The sequence below is a fragment of the Rhinatrema bivittatum genome, chromosome 15 (genome assembly GCF_901001135.1).
Source record: "Rhinatrema bivittatum chromosome 15, aRhiBiv1.1, whole genome shotgun sequence".
NCBI classification, from domain to species: domain Eukaryota; kingdom Metazoa; phylum Chordata; class Amphibia; order Gymnophiona; family Rhinatrematidae; genus Rhinatrema; species Rhinatrema bivittatum.
Window position 1 is genome coordinate 80371936 of NC_042629.1, and position 17729 is coordinate 80389664.

General features: G+C 49.8%; 1 protein-coding gene across 1 annotated transcript in view; it reads right to left on the bottom strand.

The window, feature by feature from the left end:
- Nucleotides 1–17729, bottom strand: part of MTHFR (methylenetetrahydrofolate reductase) — a 62964-nt gene that overhangs the window by 2477 nt on the left and 42758 nt on the right. Inside the window, exons 8-11 of the mRNA XM_029577830.1 lie at nucleotides 9371–9551; nucleotides 4080–4262; nucleotides 3893–3994; nucleotides 3643–3762 (exon numbers count right to left, since the gene is read on the bottom strand). Coding sequence (XP_029433690.1) covers nucleotides 3643–3762; nucleotides 3893–3994; nucleotides 4080–4262; nucleotides 9371–9551 — 586 coding nt within the window. The remainder of the gene's footprint in view (nucleotides 1–3642; nucleotides 3763–3892; nucleotides 3995–4079; nucleotides 4263–9370; nucleotides 9552–17729) is intronic.

Genomic DNA, 17729 nt, shown 5'->3' on the forward strand with positions numbered 1-17729 from the left:
AGAGACAGGTTTGTCTTTTCTCCATGCGGACTAAGGAAACAGGGCGCAGTACGTCAGACGCTAGACCGCCTCCTGGATCTGGGAGCAATTCTTCCAGTGCCACTACCGGAACAAGGACTCTGCTATTATTCCGTCTACTTCGTAGCCCCTAAGCAAGAAGGCTCCTTCCGGCCGATGCTGGATCTCAAGATGGTCAACAGGACGCTCAAGATACCACACTTCAGGATGGAAACTCTGCGCTCAGGGATTGCTGCAGGGAGAGTTCCTGGCGCCCTTGGACTTGACAGAAGCTTATCTTCATATCCCCATCCTGAAGGAGCATCGGTGCCTCCCTCCTTTGCTTCAAGATTTTGGGGCAGATCTTCCAGTTCCAGGCCCTGCCATTCGGTCTGGCAACCGCTCCTCGCACCTTTACCAAGGTGATGGTACTGGTGGCAGCGGCCCTAAGGAAGGAACGGATCCTGGTCCCTCGACTTTCTGGGAGCTCATTTCGACATCAAAGTAGGCACAGGCTCTCTTCGTCTGGAGCGGGCCCAATCGCTCCTTGCTCAGGTTCAGCGTTTCAGGACCTCAGACTTCCCACAGCCTGAGACTATTTCCAGTTGCTAGGTTCCATGGCCTCCACGACAGATGTTGTGCCTTGGGCCTTTGCCCACACGCGTCCCTTACAAAGAGCATTACTCTCCCGTTGGAAGCCGGTACCTCAGGAATTTCAGTCTCCTCTGCCGATACCGCCCCCACCCAAGGACAGCCTGACCTGGATCATTTGCTTTGAGACGTAGAGCTCGAGGTTCCACAATGGGTACTGGTTACAACAGACGCCAGCCTTACCGGCTGGGGCCAGTGGACACCAGAACAGGCAACTTGGCCAATACATCGTCTGGAGACAAGAGCGGTCCATCTTGAGCTGCAGCGTTTTCTGCCCCTAGCACAAGGCCGAGCAGTCCAGATCCTCTCCGACAGTGCCACGACTGTGGCGTACATCAATTGTCAGGGGCGAACAAGAAGTCTCCATGTGACTCGGGAGACGAATAAGCTGATGCCGTGGGCGAAACTCCACCTGTCTCATCTGGCGGCGTCTCACATTGCAGGGGTGGACAATGTTCAGGTGACTAAGTCACCAGTGCTTAGATCCCGGAGAATGGGAATTGTGCCAGGAGGCAGTGGCACTACTCGACAGGCGATGGGGGACTCCCCATCTGTATTTGATGGCCACGCAAAGGAACGCAAAGGCTCCGTGCTTTTTCAGCCGCAGAAGGGAGCATGGCGCAGAAGGCGTCAATGCCCTAGCCCTCCCATGGCCGAGGAACATCCTCCGTTCCGTGTTCCCACCTTGGTCCCTGGTGGGAAGAGTGCTCCGAAGAATAGAGGGTCACCAGGGGTCCGTGATCCTCGTGGCTCCGGAGTGGCCTCGTCAGCCGTGGTTCGCAGACAGTCAAACTAGCGGTGGATGGCCCGCTGCACCTGGGGCATCTGTCAAATCTCCTACGGCAGGGACCTGTATTTTTTGACCAGGTAGATCGCTTCTGTCTAGCGGCCTGGCTTTTGGAACAGCGCCGGCTAAGGAGACGAGGGTATCCAGCGGTGGTTATCTCCACTCTTCTTAAGGCTAGGAAGTCTTCCACCTCCAGGTCCTATGTCCGAGCTTGGAAAGTGTTTGAGGCTTGCTGCCAGTCCTCACGTCTCTCTCCACGGCGTGCGACCAAAGCCCAGATCTTGTCATTCTTACAGCGAGGGCTGGAGAGGGGGATTAGCCTACAATTTTCTCCGAGATCAGGTGGCAGACTTAGGTGCTCTAGTTAAGAACATAAGAAATTGCCATGCTGGGTCAGACCAAGGGTCCATCAAGCCCAGCATCCTGTTTCCAACAGAGGTCAAAACCAGGCCACAAGAACCTGGCAATTACCCAAACACTAAGAACCACCCATGCTACTGATGCAATTAATAGCAGTGGCTATTCCCTAAGTATAATTGATTAATAGCCATTAATGGACTTCTCCTCCAAGAACTTATCCAAACCCTTTCCAAACCCAGCTACACTAACTGCACTAACCACCTCCTCTGGCAACAAATTCCAGAGATTTATTGTGCGTTGAGTGAAAGAATTTTCTCCAATTAGTCTTAAATGTGCAACTTGCTAACTTCATGGAATGCCCCCTAGTGCTTCTATTATTCGAAAGTGTAAATAACCGAGTCACTTCTACTCGTTCAAGACCTCTCATGATCTTAAAGACCTCTATCATATCTCCTCTCAGCCGTCTCTTCTCCAAGCTGAACAGCCCTAACCTCTTCAGCCTTTCCTCATAGGGGAGCTGTTCCATCCCCTTTATCATTTTGGTGGCCCTCCTCTTGCGACACACCCGGACGTGGTCCGGTTCTTGAAGGGAGTAAAGCATGTGAAACACAGATTCGCAATTTATGCCTCTAGGGGAGTTTTGATTTTGATCCTTCGTATTCTTGGCGGGCCGCCCTTTGAACCACTGTAGAGCGCTACCCTCAAGGACCTGACTCTTAAGACAGTTTCCTTGGTTGCCATTTGTTCTGCTCGCAGAATCTCGGAGCTGCAGGCCTTTCATGTAGAGAGCCTTATCTCCGCTCTGTGGATCCCGGAGTATCCTTAGGTATCATACCATCTTTCCTTCCAAAGGTGGTCTCGTCTTCATCTGAATCAGTTGGTGGAACGGCCATCATTCCAGGATGAGGATTCCAAGGAGCTCAGGCGCCTAGATGTCAAGCGAGTCCTCCGAGTTCTGGAGGTTACTAACTACTTCCGATTATCAGATCATCTTTTTGTCTTCTGGAGTGGTCCCAAGAAGGGGAACTAGGCTTCAAAGACCACCATTGCCTGATGGATGAAGGAAGCAATCTCTACCGCGGGGCATTAGCCCCCAGACGGTATTAAAACTCATTCTCTCCGAGCTCAAGCAGCTTCCTGGGCAGAAAGCAGAGCGGTCTTCTCTGCAGGAATTTTGCCGAGCGGCCACTTGGAAGTCTTTGCACACTTTGGCGCATCACTATCGCTTGTATCTGCAATCAACGACCTCGGATTCTTTTGAGGCTCAGGTCATTCAAGCTGGGATATCAGTGGCCCACCCTATTTAAGGGAAGCTTTGGTACATCCCACGGTCTGGACTGATCCTGGTACAGACAGGGAAAAAGGAAATTCTTTCCTTACTTGTTAATTTTCGTTCCTGTAGTACCATGGATCAGTCCATACGCCCACCCTAAGGATTTTGGGTTTTTTTTCTTTGGTTTAATCCTTCAGCTCGACTGTGTAATCATTTCAGGACCTGTTTGGGACTGACAGAGTTCACATTGCAAGTTTGCCTATTCAGATTTACAGTTTGATGTTCAATTTAGTTGGTATTCATTTTTGTATTGATCCATCCAAGGGGTTTTTCTTTGTTGCTTGGATATTCTTAATACTGAAGGTTTACAGAGGGCGCACCAGTCATGAGGGACCGCCCTCTCAGTTTTTGCTCTGTCTCCATCTGCTGGAAGGGGGACATAACCCACGGTCTGGACTGATCCATGGTACTACAGGAACGAAAATGAGCAGGTAAGGAATAATTTTCTTTTTACCTACAAAACATACCCAGCTGCAGAAACGTTTCAGATTGCATATCTAGAGTTAAACTTTACCTTCCAATACATGAAGCTGACGGGATCCACCACGGTTGGCTGAATAATCTCCCGTCCAGGGAAGATGCCCCATGTCACAGCATTTGGCTGCAAGTCAGGAGCATTTGTGATGTTTTTACCCTGTGAAGACAGAAAAGTTTCAAGAGAACGTATGTATTACCCCTAGCCCATGAAAATCAAAGATGTGGTGTCTGCAAACTCTCTCTCTATGACCAATATCCCCCACGTTCTGTAATTCTGCCATGCATACCTGCACGTTCACAATTTGATAATTGACACGCGGTCCATAGTTTTTCAGCACTTTGAGGAGAGCAGAGACATTCTCACTGGCTGTAAAAAATTCAAGGTATGCCTGCATACATCAGGAAGAAAAGAAAAGTTATGTCTGTCTGCAGGCATTAGAGGAAAGAAGACTTGACATGGTGGAGAGTATTGACCTTTTGGAAGACATAGCCCCCACTGGGACCCCAGCCCACAATGGCGTCCGTGGAAGGCCTTCCATTTATGTTTGGCTGCGAGTTAATAGTCAAGATTCCTCGTCTGTTCACTTTTTGCAGCTCATCTTTCATGAGGTTGGTTTCTGGGGCTAGAGGGTCATCGTTCCAGGGCAAACAAGTGACCTGTTGAGGTTAAAAGGCAGAGGAAGAGATGTCTGTTATAATGCTATTCAGTTAACTTCCAAGAGTACTTAAACTATAGGAATCACCCTAATGGACTACTACAAGCAATCATACTATTCATCCCAGCTGATGAACTCTGCCTACATTTCTGATCTTATTTCAATAAGTTATTTTATTTATTTAAACAGTTTTCTATACCGTTGCACGAACATAGTCCATCTCGATGGTTTACATTCATTTTAACATCAAGAGAAATAGAAAAAGGAAATAACAATCCTTCATATTAATAACAACTAAAAATCAATAATGCATGAATTAGTTAAGATTTCTACGTGTTCCATTAATAGCAATCTAAAAGTCATAACTTAAGAATACAAACAAAAAACATAAAAAAGAACTATGCAAAGCTAAAAATAGGCTTCAGCTTTGGGCCTGGAAATGCCTGTTGAAATAGCCAGGTTTTTAAATCTTTCCGTTAAACTTTCCTTGTGCAATAGTTTTTCCAGATATTTTAATTTAAAATGGAAAAAAGTATTTTCTTGTGCAGTATTAGTCTTTATCCACCAAAGCTGCAATTCCAGTCTCCGTTAGGGATGTGCATTCGCTTAAAACAAAACTGCAAAACATGATGAATAGGGTGGCCCTGAAAAAAATCAGGGGCTCCCCGAATGAAACCAACCTTATTCGTTAGTTTCATTTTAAACTAATGATTCGGGCCTCGGCCTAGGTCCGAGCATGACACCGGGGGTATCGGCGGAGGCTTGGCCGATGCTGGGGTCTCGACGGAAGTACAGGCCGATGCCAGGGTCTCAACTGAGACCCCTGAAAATTAAACTAAAAAACAAGAACTTATATGCTCTGTCGGATATTTGATGAAAGCCGGGTCCCGATGCAGCAACCCAACCCAGAGGCCGGGTCGTGACGCCGTGGCCTAGGCCCGCCATCAGGTCCCAATGCCTGGGCCTCAGAGCCCAGGGTCAGGCCCAAGCCTCTGAGCCCAGGCCTGGGAGCCTCTTCTTGCTCCTGTTCTTTCTTCAGCACTTGCAAGCCAAATGACGCCGTCCACTGGGGTGAACTCAGACGCATTCATCCCAGTGGACGGCACCATTTTGATGTATGTCAGTTGTAAGGCAATGGCTGTACAATTGCCTGGGCCCAGACCCCACACAGCGACCAGACCCAGAGGCCCGACGCCAATACCCTGCCATCAGGACCCAGTCTCCGGATCTGGTTGCGGCGGGGGGCCAAGGCCCCAGCATCAGGACCTAGTTTCCGGGCCTCAGCATTGGCCTACTCAAGCCCAAGGCTTCAGTCTAGTTTGAGATGGTGGATCCCCACCAGACCGGGTAAGTGGGGGTTGTGGGGATCCTGGAGGGTGGCCATTTTGGGTTTTTTTCATATGAATGAAACAAATTAAGCAATCCACAAACTGAAATTCATGGGGGAAAAAAATCTCCTGAAAATGAACCAAAACCCAAAAATGAACTTTTTTCCTTGCACATCTCTAATCTCCGTATCACAGATCTACTCCGAGGCAGCAATCCCAACAGCCTCACAATGTCAGCATTATCCTTTTTCCATTGCTGTCACTCTCCCCATTGATTTCAACAAGCTTTTTGGTTAGTTCCTACATTATTCATTTCAGCTTTATAAATGGGGAGATTGTGGGCTCTTTCTTTGTGTGTAAAGTAGATTCTTTGCTGACTGTGTGATACCTTTCATTAGACCAGTCTAATAATAAAGCAAGCTGATTATCTACATGCACGTCTGAGACCACAGTGATCTCCAAGCTAGACGTTTTTATAACCTACATAAGCATATCAATGTTAAAATCAAACTGCCTAATTTGTTCCTAACAATCAGGTTTAATTTACACACCTAGTTTATTATTTTACAATGTTACCGTACTATGATGGCACACGAGTAATTTGTAATCTATACCACCCATATTTCTCTTTATCGTGCCCTTCTGTAAACCGTTGTGATGGTATTTAACTTAACGACGGCATAGAAAAATGTTTAAATAAATACATAAAATCTCCTTCTCAGATGAGGTTTCTCAGTACCATAATGCACGACAGCTGCCCAATTCTTGTTGTCCACAGTAGAATAGATACATCCCAGCTGACGATTTGTAGAACAGCTCTCCTTATCCAAGATGGGCTCTCGTCTTCCTCCTTTCTATTTCACCCTTTTGGGTAGATGAACATGCAGATGCCCCAGCACCCATTCCCATGCCCATCTACAAAGCTTTCTAACAATATACAGGCCGATTCAGTAAAATGCGCAGGAGAGCCGGCGCTCCTGGGCGCGCGATTCTCTATGCAAATGAGGGCCTGCGGTTAAAAAGGAGGTGCTGGGGACACTAGCGCACAGGAGCGGAGGCTGTCAGTGGGTTTGACGGCCGACGCTTAATTTTACCGGCGGTGTCGAACCCACTGACAGCCACGGGTTCGGAAAACGGTTGCCGGTAAAATTGCATGTTGCGGGCGCTATTAGTTTCGGGGGGGGTGGGGGGGTTGGACGCGCGTTTTCCACGTGCAGGTTACCCCTTACTGTATAAGGGGTAATAAGAGCGCGTGGAAAACGTGTGTGGAAACGGGAGCTAATGGTGCACTTGGCCGGAGCGCAACGTACTGAGTCAGCCTGATGAACAGCTACCAAGACTGGCAGAGTCAATGCTCAAACACTGGGCCTCCAAGCATTCGGGTCTCAAAAGCCGATGTACCAAAACAGCTTGATTGTTATGTAGGTCCATTAAAGAGTTAAAGAACAAAGAATCCATGTTTTCCCAGGACCAACATGTCTTCTAGAAGTTTAGTTTTGTGGTAAGAAAGAAAAATAAAAAGTTGTGATTGTTTTTTTTGGTGGAGACATATTCATATTAACATAGTAAATGATGGCAGAAAGATACAAATGGACAAGCAAGGTTTTCAGGGCAGTAACTGCTGCTCCATGCAGGTTACCCCCATGCCTTCTGTTAAGAGTAGTAACTGCCGCTCCGTGCAGGTTACCCCCATGTTTCTGTTAAGGGCAGTAACTGCCGCTCCATGCAGGTTACCCCCATGTTTCTGTTAAGGGCAGTAACTGCCGCTCCGTGCAGGTTACCCCCATGTTTCTGTTAAGGGCAGTAACTGCCGCTCCGTGCAGGTTACCCCCATGTTTCTGTTAAGGGCAGTAACTGCCGTTCCGTGCAGGTTACCCCCCATGTTTCTGTTAAGGGCAGTAACTGCCGCTCCATGCAGGTTACCCCCATGTTTCTGTTAAGGGCAGTAACTGCCGCTCCATGCAGGTTACCCCCATGTTTCTGTTAAGGGCAGTAACTGCCGCTCCGTGCAGGTTACCCCCATTTTTCTGTTAAGGGTAGTAACTGCCGCTCCGTGCAGGTTACCCCCATGTTTCTGTTAAGGGCAGTAACTGCCGCTCCGTGCAGGTTACCCCCCATGTTTCTGTTAAGGGCAGTAACTGCCGCTCCGTGCAGGTTACCCCCATTTTTCTGTTAAGGGTAGTAACTGCCGCTCCGTGCAGGTTACCCCCATGTTTCTGTTAAGGGCAGTAACTGCCGCTCCGTGCAGGTTACCCCCATGTTTCTGTTAAGGGCAGTAACTGCTGCTCCATGCAGGTTACCCCCCATGTTTCTGTTACGGGCAGCAACTGCCGCTCCGTGCAGGTTACCCCCATGTTTCTGTTAAGGGCAGTAACTGCCGCTCCGTGCAGGTTACCCCCATGTTTCTGTTAAGGGCAGTAACTGCCGCTCCGTGCAGGTTACCCCCATGTTTCTGTTAAGAGCAGTAACTGCCGCTCCGTGCAGGTTACCCCCATGTTTCTGTTAAGGGCAGTAACTGCCGCTCCGTGCAGGTTACCCCCATGTTTCTGTTAAGGGCAGTAACTGCCGCTCCGTGCAGATTACCCCCATGTTTCTGTTAAGGGTAGTAACTGCCGCTCCGTGCAGGTTATCCTCATGTTTCTGTTAAGGGCAGTAACCGCCGCTCCGTGCAGGTTACCCCCATGTTTCTGTTAAGGGTAGTAACTGCCGCTCCGTGCAGGTTATCCTCATGTTTCTGTTAAGGGCAGTAACCGCTGCTCCGTGCAGGTTACCCCCATGTTTCTGTTAAGGGCAGTAACTGCCGCTTTGTGCAGGTTACCCCCATGTTTCTGTTAAGGGCAGTAACTGCTGCTCCATGCAGGTTACCCCCCATGTTTCTGTTACGGGCAGTAACTGCCGCTCCGTGCAAGTTACCCCCATGTTTCTGTTAAGGGTAGTAACTGCCGCTCCGTGCAGGTTACCCCCCATGTTTCTGTTACGGGCAGTAACTGCCGCTCCGTGCAGGTTACCCCCCATGTTTCTGTTACGGGCAGTAACTGCCGCTCCGTGCAGGTTACCCCCATTTTTCTGTTAAGGGTAGTAACTGCCGCTCCGTGCAGGTTACCCCCATGTTTCTGTTAAGGATAGTAACTGCCGCTCCGTGCAGGTTACCCCCATGTTTCTGTTAAGGGCAGTAACTGCCGCTCCGTGCAGGTTACCCCATGTTTCTGTTAAGGGCAGTAACTGCCGCTCCGTGCAAGTTACCCCCATGTTTCTGTTAAGGGTAGTAACTGCCGCTCCGTGCAGATTACCCCCATGTTTCTGTTAAGGGCAGTAACTGCCGCTCCGTGCAGGTTACCCCCATGTTTCTGTTAAGGGCAGTAACTGCCGCTCCATGCAGGATACCCCCATGTTTCTGTTAAGGATAGTAACTGCCGCTCCGTGCAGGATACCCCCATGTTTCTGTTAAGGGCAGTAACCGCCGCTCCGTGCAGGTTACTACAATGCTTTCTTACCATCCTAGGGATCATTTGTGTTCATCCCATGCGTTTTTGAGTTCACCTCCACTGGAAGGTCCTTCCTGGCATCCACGACCCTTTCCATGAAAAAATACTTTCTGATGTTGGTCCTGAGACTGTCCCCTTGGAGCTTCATATCATGCTCCCTGCTTCTTCATTGTACATTTATTAATACCGTTCAGATATTTAAAAGTCTGGATCCTTTCCCCAGACCCCACACCACTCTGGTTGCCTCTCTCTGCCCCGCTTGGGATCTGTTTCCTATTCTTGGTAGCAGCACTTACTTTCTGCCCACTGCGGTTTGGCTGCCCAGAGATATAATGGGTGAACACCTCAAAGACACTCTCTTCACTCATTAGCTCCTCACCCCACATCTTCAAGAGGACTTCTCGGGGAGATTTACTTTTCAGATAGAACAGATAATAATCTTTCAACTCCCCGAAAGCTGGGGAAGAAGAATTGCCCCTAAATGCACAGAAATAGAGAATTAAATAATTTAACACATCAAAATGGAGTTATTTTGTCCAGGGAGAAACATTTACAAGATAGCATCCATCTTATCTCTATTCATATTTATAGGCTGCTCATGCTTTAGCCCAAAGCGGCTTACAACTCAGCATACACAGTACAACACAATGATAAAAAGACGAAGAAAAAAATAAATTATAATAAATGAATATAAAATCTGTAAACTACATCACAATTTACTCAAAAGTTAAAACAAAGACATAAAACATCATGCTAAAAGATGTACTCCAAATTAAAATTAGAAAGAATCTTGCTTAAAATATGTTTTTAATGCAGATTTGAACAACTTTGGGCATCTATGTCTACAGGAAGGGGATTCCAAAGGCTGGAGAAAACGCGTTCTCCAGCAGCATGAAGCCTTGCTTGTTTAATGGGAGTTCTTATGGGCTTAACATAACATAACATGGGTCAGACCAAGGGTCCATCAAGCCCAGCATCCTGATTCCAACAGAGGCCAAACCAGGCCACAAGAACCTGGCAATTACGCAAACATTAGATAAATCACAAGCTACTATTGCTTGTTAATTACCGGAATAGTAGGTTATGGATATTTCCTCTAGGAACTTATCCCAACCTTTTTTAAACCCAGTTACACTAACTGCTGTAACCACATCCTCTGGCAATGATTTCCAGAGCTTAACTATGCACCGAGTGAAAAAGAATTTTCTTTGTTTTGTTTTAAATGAGCTACTTGCTAACTTCATGGAGTGCTCCCTAGTCCTTCTATTATCTGAGAGAGTAAATAACTGATTTACATTAACTTGTTAAAGTCCTATCCTATCCCCCTGCCGTCTCTTCTCCAAACTGAACAGCCTTTAGCCTTTCCTCATAGGGGAGCCGTTCCATGCCCCTTATTTTGGTCGCCCTTCTCTGCACAGTCTCCATTGTTTGAAGGGGGAGGGTTTGAAATCTGGGCTCAATGTCCTTTTATAGTATGGGATAATACTTTAATGTATTTGAAATGTTTCACCAGTTTTCTCTGTCAATTTCTTTACAATGTAGAGGTATAACATTTTGTGGGATGTGTCCTGGAGAATATGCTTGTTGATAGTATTTGTGAAATGCCAAGGTGTTCATGTTTGTGATGGATAAAAAGTAAAAAAAAAAATATTAAAACAGATAGATTTAAAGCAGAACTAAGTTCCAACATGCCATCACATTTGACTCGGAGGTTAATAAATATGTGAGCAAAATAAACGTTATCCAAACAGTGAGGAATACTCTTTAAGGTGTTTTTATATCATGTAACGGGAGATACGTCCCATTACGACAGCTACAAGGGAATGGAATACAGATGAGGACAGAGTTAGATAGAAGCTCAGCAGGGGGAGGGGACGACTACAACTCCCAGAAGGCAGGCAAAGGGGCTGAAGGGAGAGGAAGTTGAGCCAGACCAGGAAGCAGGTGCTGGGCTGATTAAAGGAAAGCAGCCACACAGACCAGACTTGTGGGAGTGGCAGGAGAAAGTAACTCATACCCAGGAACAGCAGTAAGCCCTGGTGGACCCGATGCCCAGAGAATTGTATTTGCCCAAGGCAGCGTTTTTAAAGTTACCCAGAAATAATGAAGAATACATAGCATTCTCCTAAGACAGCAGGATGGCAGTCCTCACAGGTGGGTGACATCAGACGGAGCCCGGCATGGAAAACTTAGTCATGCCATTATCTGCGCAGCCACACGGGGTCCCTCTTCAATCTCGTTTTTTCCACAAAGCAGTCGCCTCACAATTCTCTGAGCTCTCTCCAAATTTTTCAAACACTTCTTTTTAATTGAGGATTTCTCCTCCGTTTTTCCTCCACGCGGGGTCCCTCTTCACTGTCTGTTCCACCAGCTTCTTGGTAGGTGTTTCTCTTGTTCTTTGCGGTCGATTCATGAGTGTGTCGCCTCCCGGTGGCTGCCGGCCATCGAGTGCTCGCCGCCTTATTTTCATGGCGCCTGTTTTCGTAAGTGCCCCCGGACCATATCTCTCACGGATCCACATGAAGTCTGTATCCTCTGCGTGGGGGCTTCCCACGATGTCCACGGGTGCCCAGACTGTGCTCAGATGACACCCAAGGGCCGTCATTCCCGGCTGGCCAAAATGGAGCAGCTTTTTGGTGCCAAAAAGACAGCTCCATCGACTCTGGCATTGGGAACCTCAAGCACCAATGGCCCTGGGACTCCTGATGGCCCGGGAACGGGAAGTGCAGGCGCCTTCGAAGGCCTTGGGCACAGTTGCTCATCTTCCTCCTTGGAAGAAGATACGCACTGAAGGGTCGCGGAGACTCCTCCAACTTGGCATCGCCCTCTACCTCCCATCCGATCCCTTCCTATGAAGAGAGGGGTTCGGGGGATAGGCCCTCTCCGTCATCTGACCCTTCCAAAGCATCTGGATAATCGGCTTCCTCGGCGCTGGAGAAGGACTGTGCCAAGCACCAAGGAAAACACAGGCAGACATCGGCACCAGCAACCATCGTTGCATGGTGGTTAGGACTTTTCAGCTTGGAGAAGAGACGACTGAGGGGGGATATGATAGAGGTGTTTAAAATCATGAGAGGTCTAGAACGGGTAGATGTGAATCGGTTATTTACTCTTTCGGATAGTAGAAAGACTAGGGGACACTCCATGAAGTTAGCATGGGGCACATTTAAAACTAATCAGAGAAAGTTCTTTTTCACTCAACGCACAATTAAACTCTGGAATTTGTTGCCAGAGGATGTGGTTAGTGCAGTTAGTATAGCTGTGTTTAAAAAAGGATTGGATAAGTTCTTGGAGGAGAAGTCCATTACCTGCCATTAAGTTCACTTAGAGAATAGCCACTGCTATTATTTATTTATTTATTTAATAGCTTTTATATACCGACGAACGTTGGGAACATCTCGTCGGTTTACAGAGAACAGAACTGAGCAACAGGCTTTACAATTATCATATAATTATATAAGGAACATTAAAAAACATACAATTAACAGAGTAGAATATACAATAAATAATTAACTAAGTGGTATGCATGATAGAGGTTATCCATCTAAACGGGGGGGGGGGGGGGGGGCAAAGAAATTCTGATAAATAGGAAGGATATCAACATTTGTAGGCGGCATATAAACACGTGTTTGGGAATAACAAGTTCTTATGTACAATATACAATATGCTGTCCTGGTAATTTCACTTTATGGGGTGTAGGGGAGATGGGAGATGCTATTACTAGCAACAGTAACATGGAATAGACTTAGTTTTTGGGTACTTGCCAGGTTCTTATGGCCTGGATTGGCCTCTGTTGGAAACAGGATGCTGGGCTTGATGGACCCTTGGTCTGACCCAGTATGGCATGTTCTTACAAATATTTAAAATATATAAATACCAGTTCCCTGTACGTACCCGGATCAGTCCAGACCATGGGTTGAGCCTCCTTTCCAGCAGGTGGAGACAGACCAAAACTGAACGGGTGTCCTACAGGAGGACAGAGCCTACCCTGCAGCCCTTCAGTATTTGTCTGTCTCCAGCAGGTGGAACAGCTCACCCTGTGGTTCCCTGTTCACTTCTACTTGTCCCTTCTGGGCGTTTTTTCCTTCTGTGTCTCTATCATGTTTGGATCAAGCAAGTATTTGAGTTATTGTTTAGAGAAAAAAAAAGTGTGAACTCTGTGGATCCTTCACAGGAGACAGTCCCTGAGGTCTCCTCACTCTTGTGGGGGGCTTGGCCCCTTGTTTTATATAGCCTAGGCTCCCTTTTCCTGGTGGTCCTCGGCTGCAGGGGTGAAAATTGGTGGTGCCAGTCACTCCCCCTGTTCAGCTCCCTCTCTCCTGCTCTTCTGTACTGCTCTCCCTTCAGTGGGATCCATGGTTTTGTAGCTGCTGAAAGGGACATTTGTAAAAAAAAAAAAAAAAAAAAAAAAGACTAAATAAAAGGTGATTTTACCCAGAGGAGTCCCTGATAAGATTAACAGAAGGCTCCTGCCTTCCCTACTTACTTTTGCAGCTTGAGAGAGTGAATTGAGAGCGTGCACAGTTCATTCTGTGCCTCCGCTCCTTCAGCACCGGCAGCTCAGCTTATTAGTGCTGCCCCTCCCCCACCCAGCAGCCAGGCCACCATCTCAGATGTGTTTAGCCTGCGGGGATTCCTCGGTCAGGCTTTCGCGGGAGGGGCTCTGTTCACATTGCCTACCGGGGGGGGGGGGGGGTGGGGGGAGGTTCCTCTGAGGTCCCGTTGCCCTCCGGGACCCGGACCAAGCCACCAAAATGTTTTCCCCCGGCGTTCCCAGGCCGTCAAACTGCGGGAACGGCGGCCATTTTGGGGTTTTCTCTGGTTTCTTTATCGGAGCTCCCTGAAGCCCCTGACCCAAATTTTTCAGTGCCCCCCCCCCTCGATTTGAGCCCTGCACACTCTCCTAGACCCTGACCTCCCCCACCCCCGAACCCCCCCCTCATGGGCGTAGGGACCCATTTTTCCACTGATTTTGTGCTTTTGCTGCACAAATCCTATTTAGCGAGTTTGCAGGAAGAAGCGGCCCTCCCTCCAGCTAAGGTCCCTTGGCTCTCTGTCCCTCTCTCCCCTGCGGCTCCTGATGGGCAGGGGGCGACCTGGGTCTGGGTGGTTCAGGGGGCCCCCTCCCCCTCAGTCTTCTCCACTGGCTCCCGCGGCCCAGGATCCGGACCCAGATTCGGCTGACTTCCCCCCCTCCCCCCGGAGGGGGATGATCCCTGGGTTCTCAGTCTCTTCCGCAGGGAGGAACTGGAGCCGCTTCTCCCCTTCATCTCACAGGAATTGGGGGATTGAGTATCCCTCAGTGGACGAGTTCTCAGCAGCGATGCCAGCTTCCTCAGACCCAGTCCTGGCGGGGCTCAGGGCCCTCCCGTCCCATTCTAAGGGAATGACAGGCCCCCGAGGCGGGCCTCCAGGTCAGGAGGGCCATGGAAAAACTTTATTCCCTCCCGGAGGAGTGTTTAGAATTATTAAGAATGCCTAAGGTGGACTCCTCTGTGACCGCGGTCACTAAACATACCACTATACCAGTCATGGGGGCTACGGCCTTCGGGATGTCCAAGACTGCAAGCTGGAATTCCATCTCAAGCGCATGTTTGAAGTCCTGGCCTTGGGTGTTCGGGCGTCCATCTGCAGCAGTCTCATGCAGCGGGCAAGCCTTAGGTGGGTCCAACAATTACTCAGCACCCAAGACCTCCCGTCTGCAGAGGCAGAGCAGGCTGACAGGTTGGAAGGTGCCATAGCGTATGGGGCGGATGCCCTATACGACTTGTTCCGGGTGCAGGTGAAGGCTTCGGCGGTATCAGTCAGACGGCTCCTCTGGCTCCGACACTGGGCAGCTGATTCGTCTTCTAAGGCACAGCTGGGAACCCTCCCCTTTAAGGGTAAGTTGCTTTTCAGCGAAGATCTGGGCCAGCTTATTAAATCCTTGGGTGAGAACAAGGTACATAAGTTGCCTGAGGACTGCCCGAAACAGGCTAGATCCTTCTTCCCAACGCGTAACCGCTTCCGGGGCCAACGCAGCTATAACCCTAGAGCAAGGGGCACCTTCCCCAGGGTAAATTCTTCTCGGGCCCAGTCTTGGCCCCAAGTCCTTTTGGGGCAGTCGGCCCTTTCGAGATGAGGCTACCCATCGTCCTGCGCCCAAGCCCCCCTCCCAATGAGAATCTGCCGGCCCATCCCTCCGTTCCCAACTGAGGTGGTCGTTTGTCCCTGTTCGTGGAGGAATGGGCCAAGATCACGTTGGACTAGTGGGCCCTCTAAACCATCGACAAAGGCTACTCTTTAGAGTTTGCTCACATCATCCCGGACTTGTACATGGTTTCTCCGTGCGGCCACCCAGACTCTTCTCAGACTCCAGAGGCTGGGGGCCATCTGCCCATTCCGGTGGTGGAGCGCGGCACCGGCCAATACTCAATCTACTTTGTGGTCCCGAAGAAGGACTACTCCTTCCGTCCCATCCTGGATCTCAAGAGGGTCAACCGGGCCCCTCAAAGTGCCCCATTTCTGAATGGAAACCCTTCGGGCGGTGATAGCAGCAGTACATCCCGGAGAATTCTTGGCCTCACTCAGACAGAGGCCTACCTGCATATTCCGATCCGTCCCGACCATCAGCGGTTCCTCCGGTTTCACATCTTGGGTCAGCACTTCCAGTTCAGGGCCCTGCCCTTCGATCTCGCCACGGCACCACGCACGTTTACCAAGGTGATGGTGGTGGTGGCGGCAGCCCTTTGGAAGGACGGTGTCCTGGTCCATCCATACTTGGACGATTGGTTAATTCGGGCCAAGTCGGAGACTCTATGCCGCCAGGCGGTGGACCGCGTTCTCGCTCTCCTCTCGTCCCTAGGTTGGCTAGTCAACTTCTCCAAGAGCAATCTCCATCCATCTCAGGTCTTGGAGTTCCTGGGGCTCGCTTCGATACCCGTGTTGGAAAGGTCTTTCTACCGGACTCGAAAGCTTTCAAGTTGATGGATCCGTTCCAGGGCTTCTGCTCCATGCCTCTCCCCACAGCATGGGATTATCTGCAGGTCTTGGGGACCATGGCTTCCACAATCGACCTGGTCCCCTGGGCGATTGCACATATGTGATTGTTACAGAGAGCTTTCCTGGCTCGTTGGCAGCCGGTATCGGAGCAGTTTCAGATGCAGCTCCCGCTTTCTGACTATCATCAGCGAATTACAATGGTGGCTTTCTCTCAAGAACCTTTTCCGTGGAGTGTCCCTTCGGACTCCACAGTGGATGGTAGTCTCGACGGATGCCAGCCTGTCCGGTTGGGGAGTGGTTTGCCAGTCTCAGACCTCACAGGGGCTCTGGTCCCCATCCCAGTCTCGCTGGCACATCAACCGCCTGGAGACCTGGGCGGTTCGTCTAGCACTCAAGGACTTTCTCCCACTACTTCGGCGACAGGCGGTCCGGGTGCTCTGACAATTCTACCATCGTGGCATACATCAATCGCCAAGGGGGCACCAGGAGTCGACTGGTGGCCCTCGAAGCAAGTCGCCTTCTCGCGTGGGCGGAGCAGCACCTGGACTGCCTCGCGGCCTCCCACATAGCGGGCAGCGAGAACGTGCAAGCTGTCAATGAGAAAGCTTGAGTCGTCAGCGCCTGGACCCAGGCGAGTGGGAGCTGTCAGACGCCATGTCTCATCATCGACAGGGTGAGGTCCCCCACACCTGGACTTGATGGCAACTCTGAACAACGCCAAGGCTCCCCGGTTCTTCAGCTGCTGGCGGGAACACTGCGCGGAAGGGGTGGCCAAGAGACGTTCTGCTGTACGTGTTCCCTCCGTGGCCCCTGATAGGGAAAGTGCTCAGACGGATAGAGCTTCACAGAGGCCTGGTCATTCTCCTAGCTCCCCGAGTGGCCTCGCAGACCGTGGTTCACAGATCTAGTCAACCTGGCGGACAGTCCTCTGTGCCTGGGCCATCTTCAACACCTTCTCAGTCAAGGTCCTGTATCTTTCGACCAGGCGGATCGCTTCTGTCTTGCGGCTTGGCTTTTGAACGGCGCAAGCTAAGGGGATATGCTGAGGACGTCATCTCCACCATTTTGCGGGCCCGCAAAACTTCTATTTCCCTGGCCTATGTCCGGGTCTGGAAGGTTTTTGAGCTGACCTGCGTGGAAGCGGGCGTTATGACACAATCGGCCCCGGTCTTGCTCGTCCTCTCGTTCCTCCAGCGAGGTCTCTCTAAGGGTCTCTCCTTTGGCTCACTCCGTGTTCAGGTGTCTGCCCTCTGTTCTCTCTTGGGCAGCCTCAACGGTCACGTGGTTGCGTCTCATCCAGATATAATCCGTTTTCTCAAAGGGGTCAAACATTTGAAGCCACCGTTGCATCCTACTTGTCCCTCGTGGAGTTTGAACTTGGTCCTTCGGGCACTCTGTCAGGCTCCCTTTGAGCCCCTTCGCTGTTCCACTCTCAAGGATTTGACGTTCAAGACGGTATTCCTGGTTTACATTTGCTCCGCCAGACGGGTGTCTGAGATCCAAGCGTTGTCTTGCCGCAAACCTTTTACGTTTTTCGGATTCTGGGGTCTCTCTCAAGACTGTTCCGTCATTCTTACCGAAGGTCGTGTCTTCTTTTCATGTCAGTCGGTTGAGCTCCCCACGTTCTCTTCTGCGGACATTGCAAGCCCTGGCGGGGATTGACCTATGCCATTC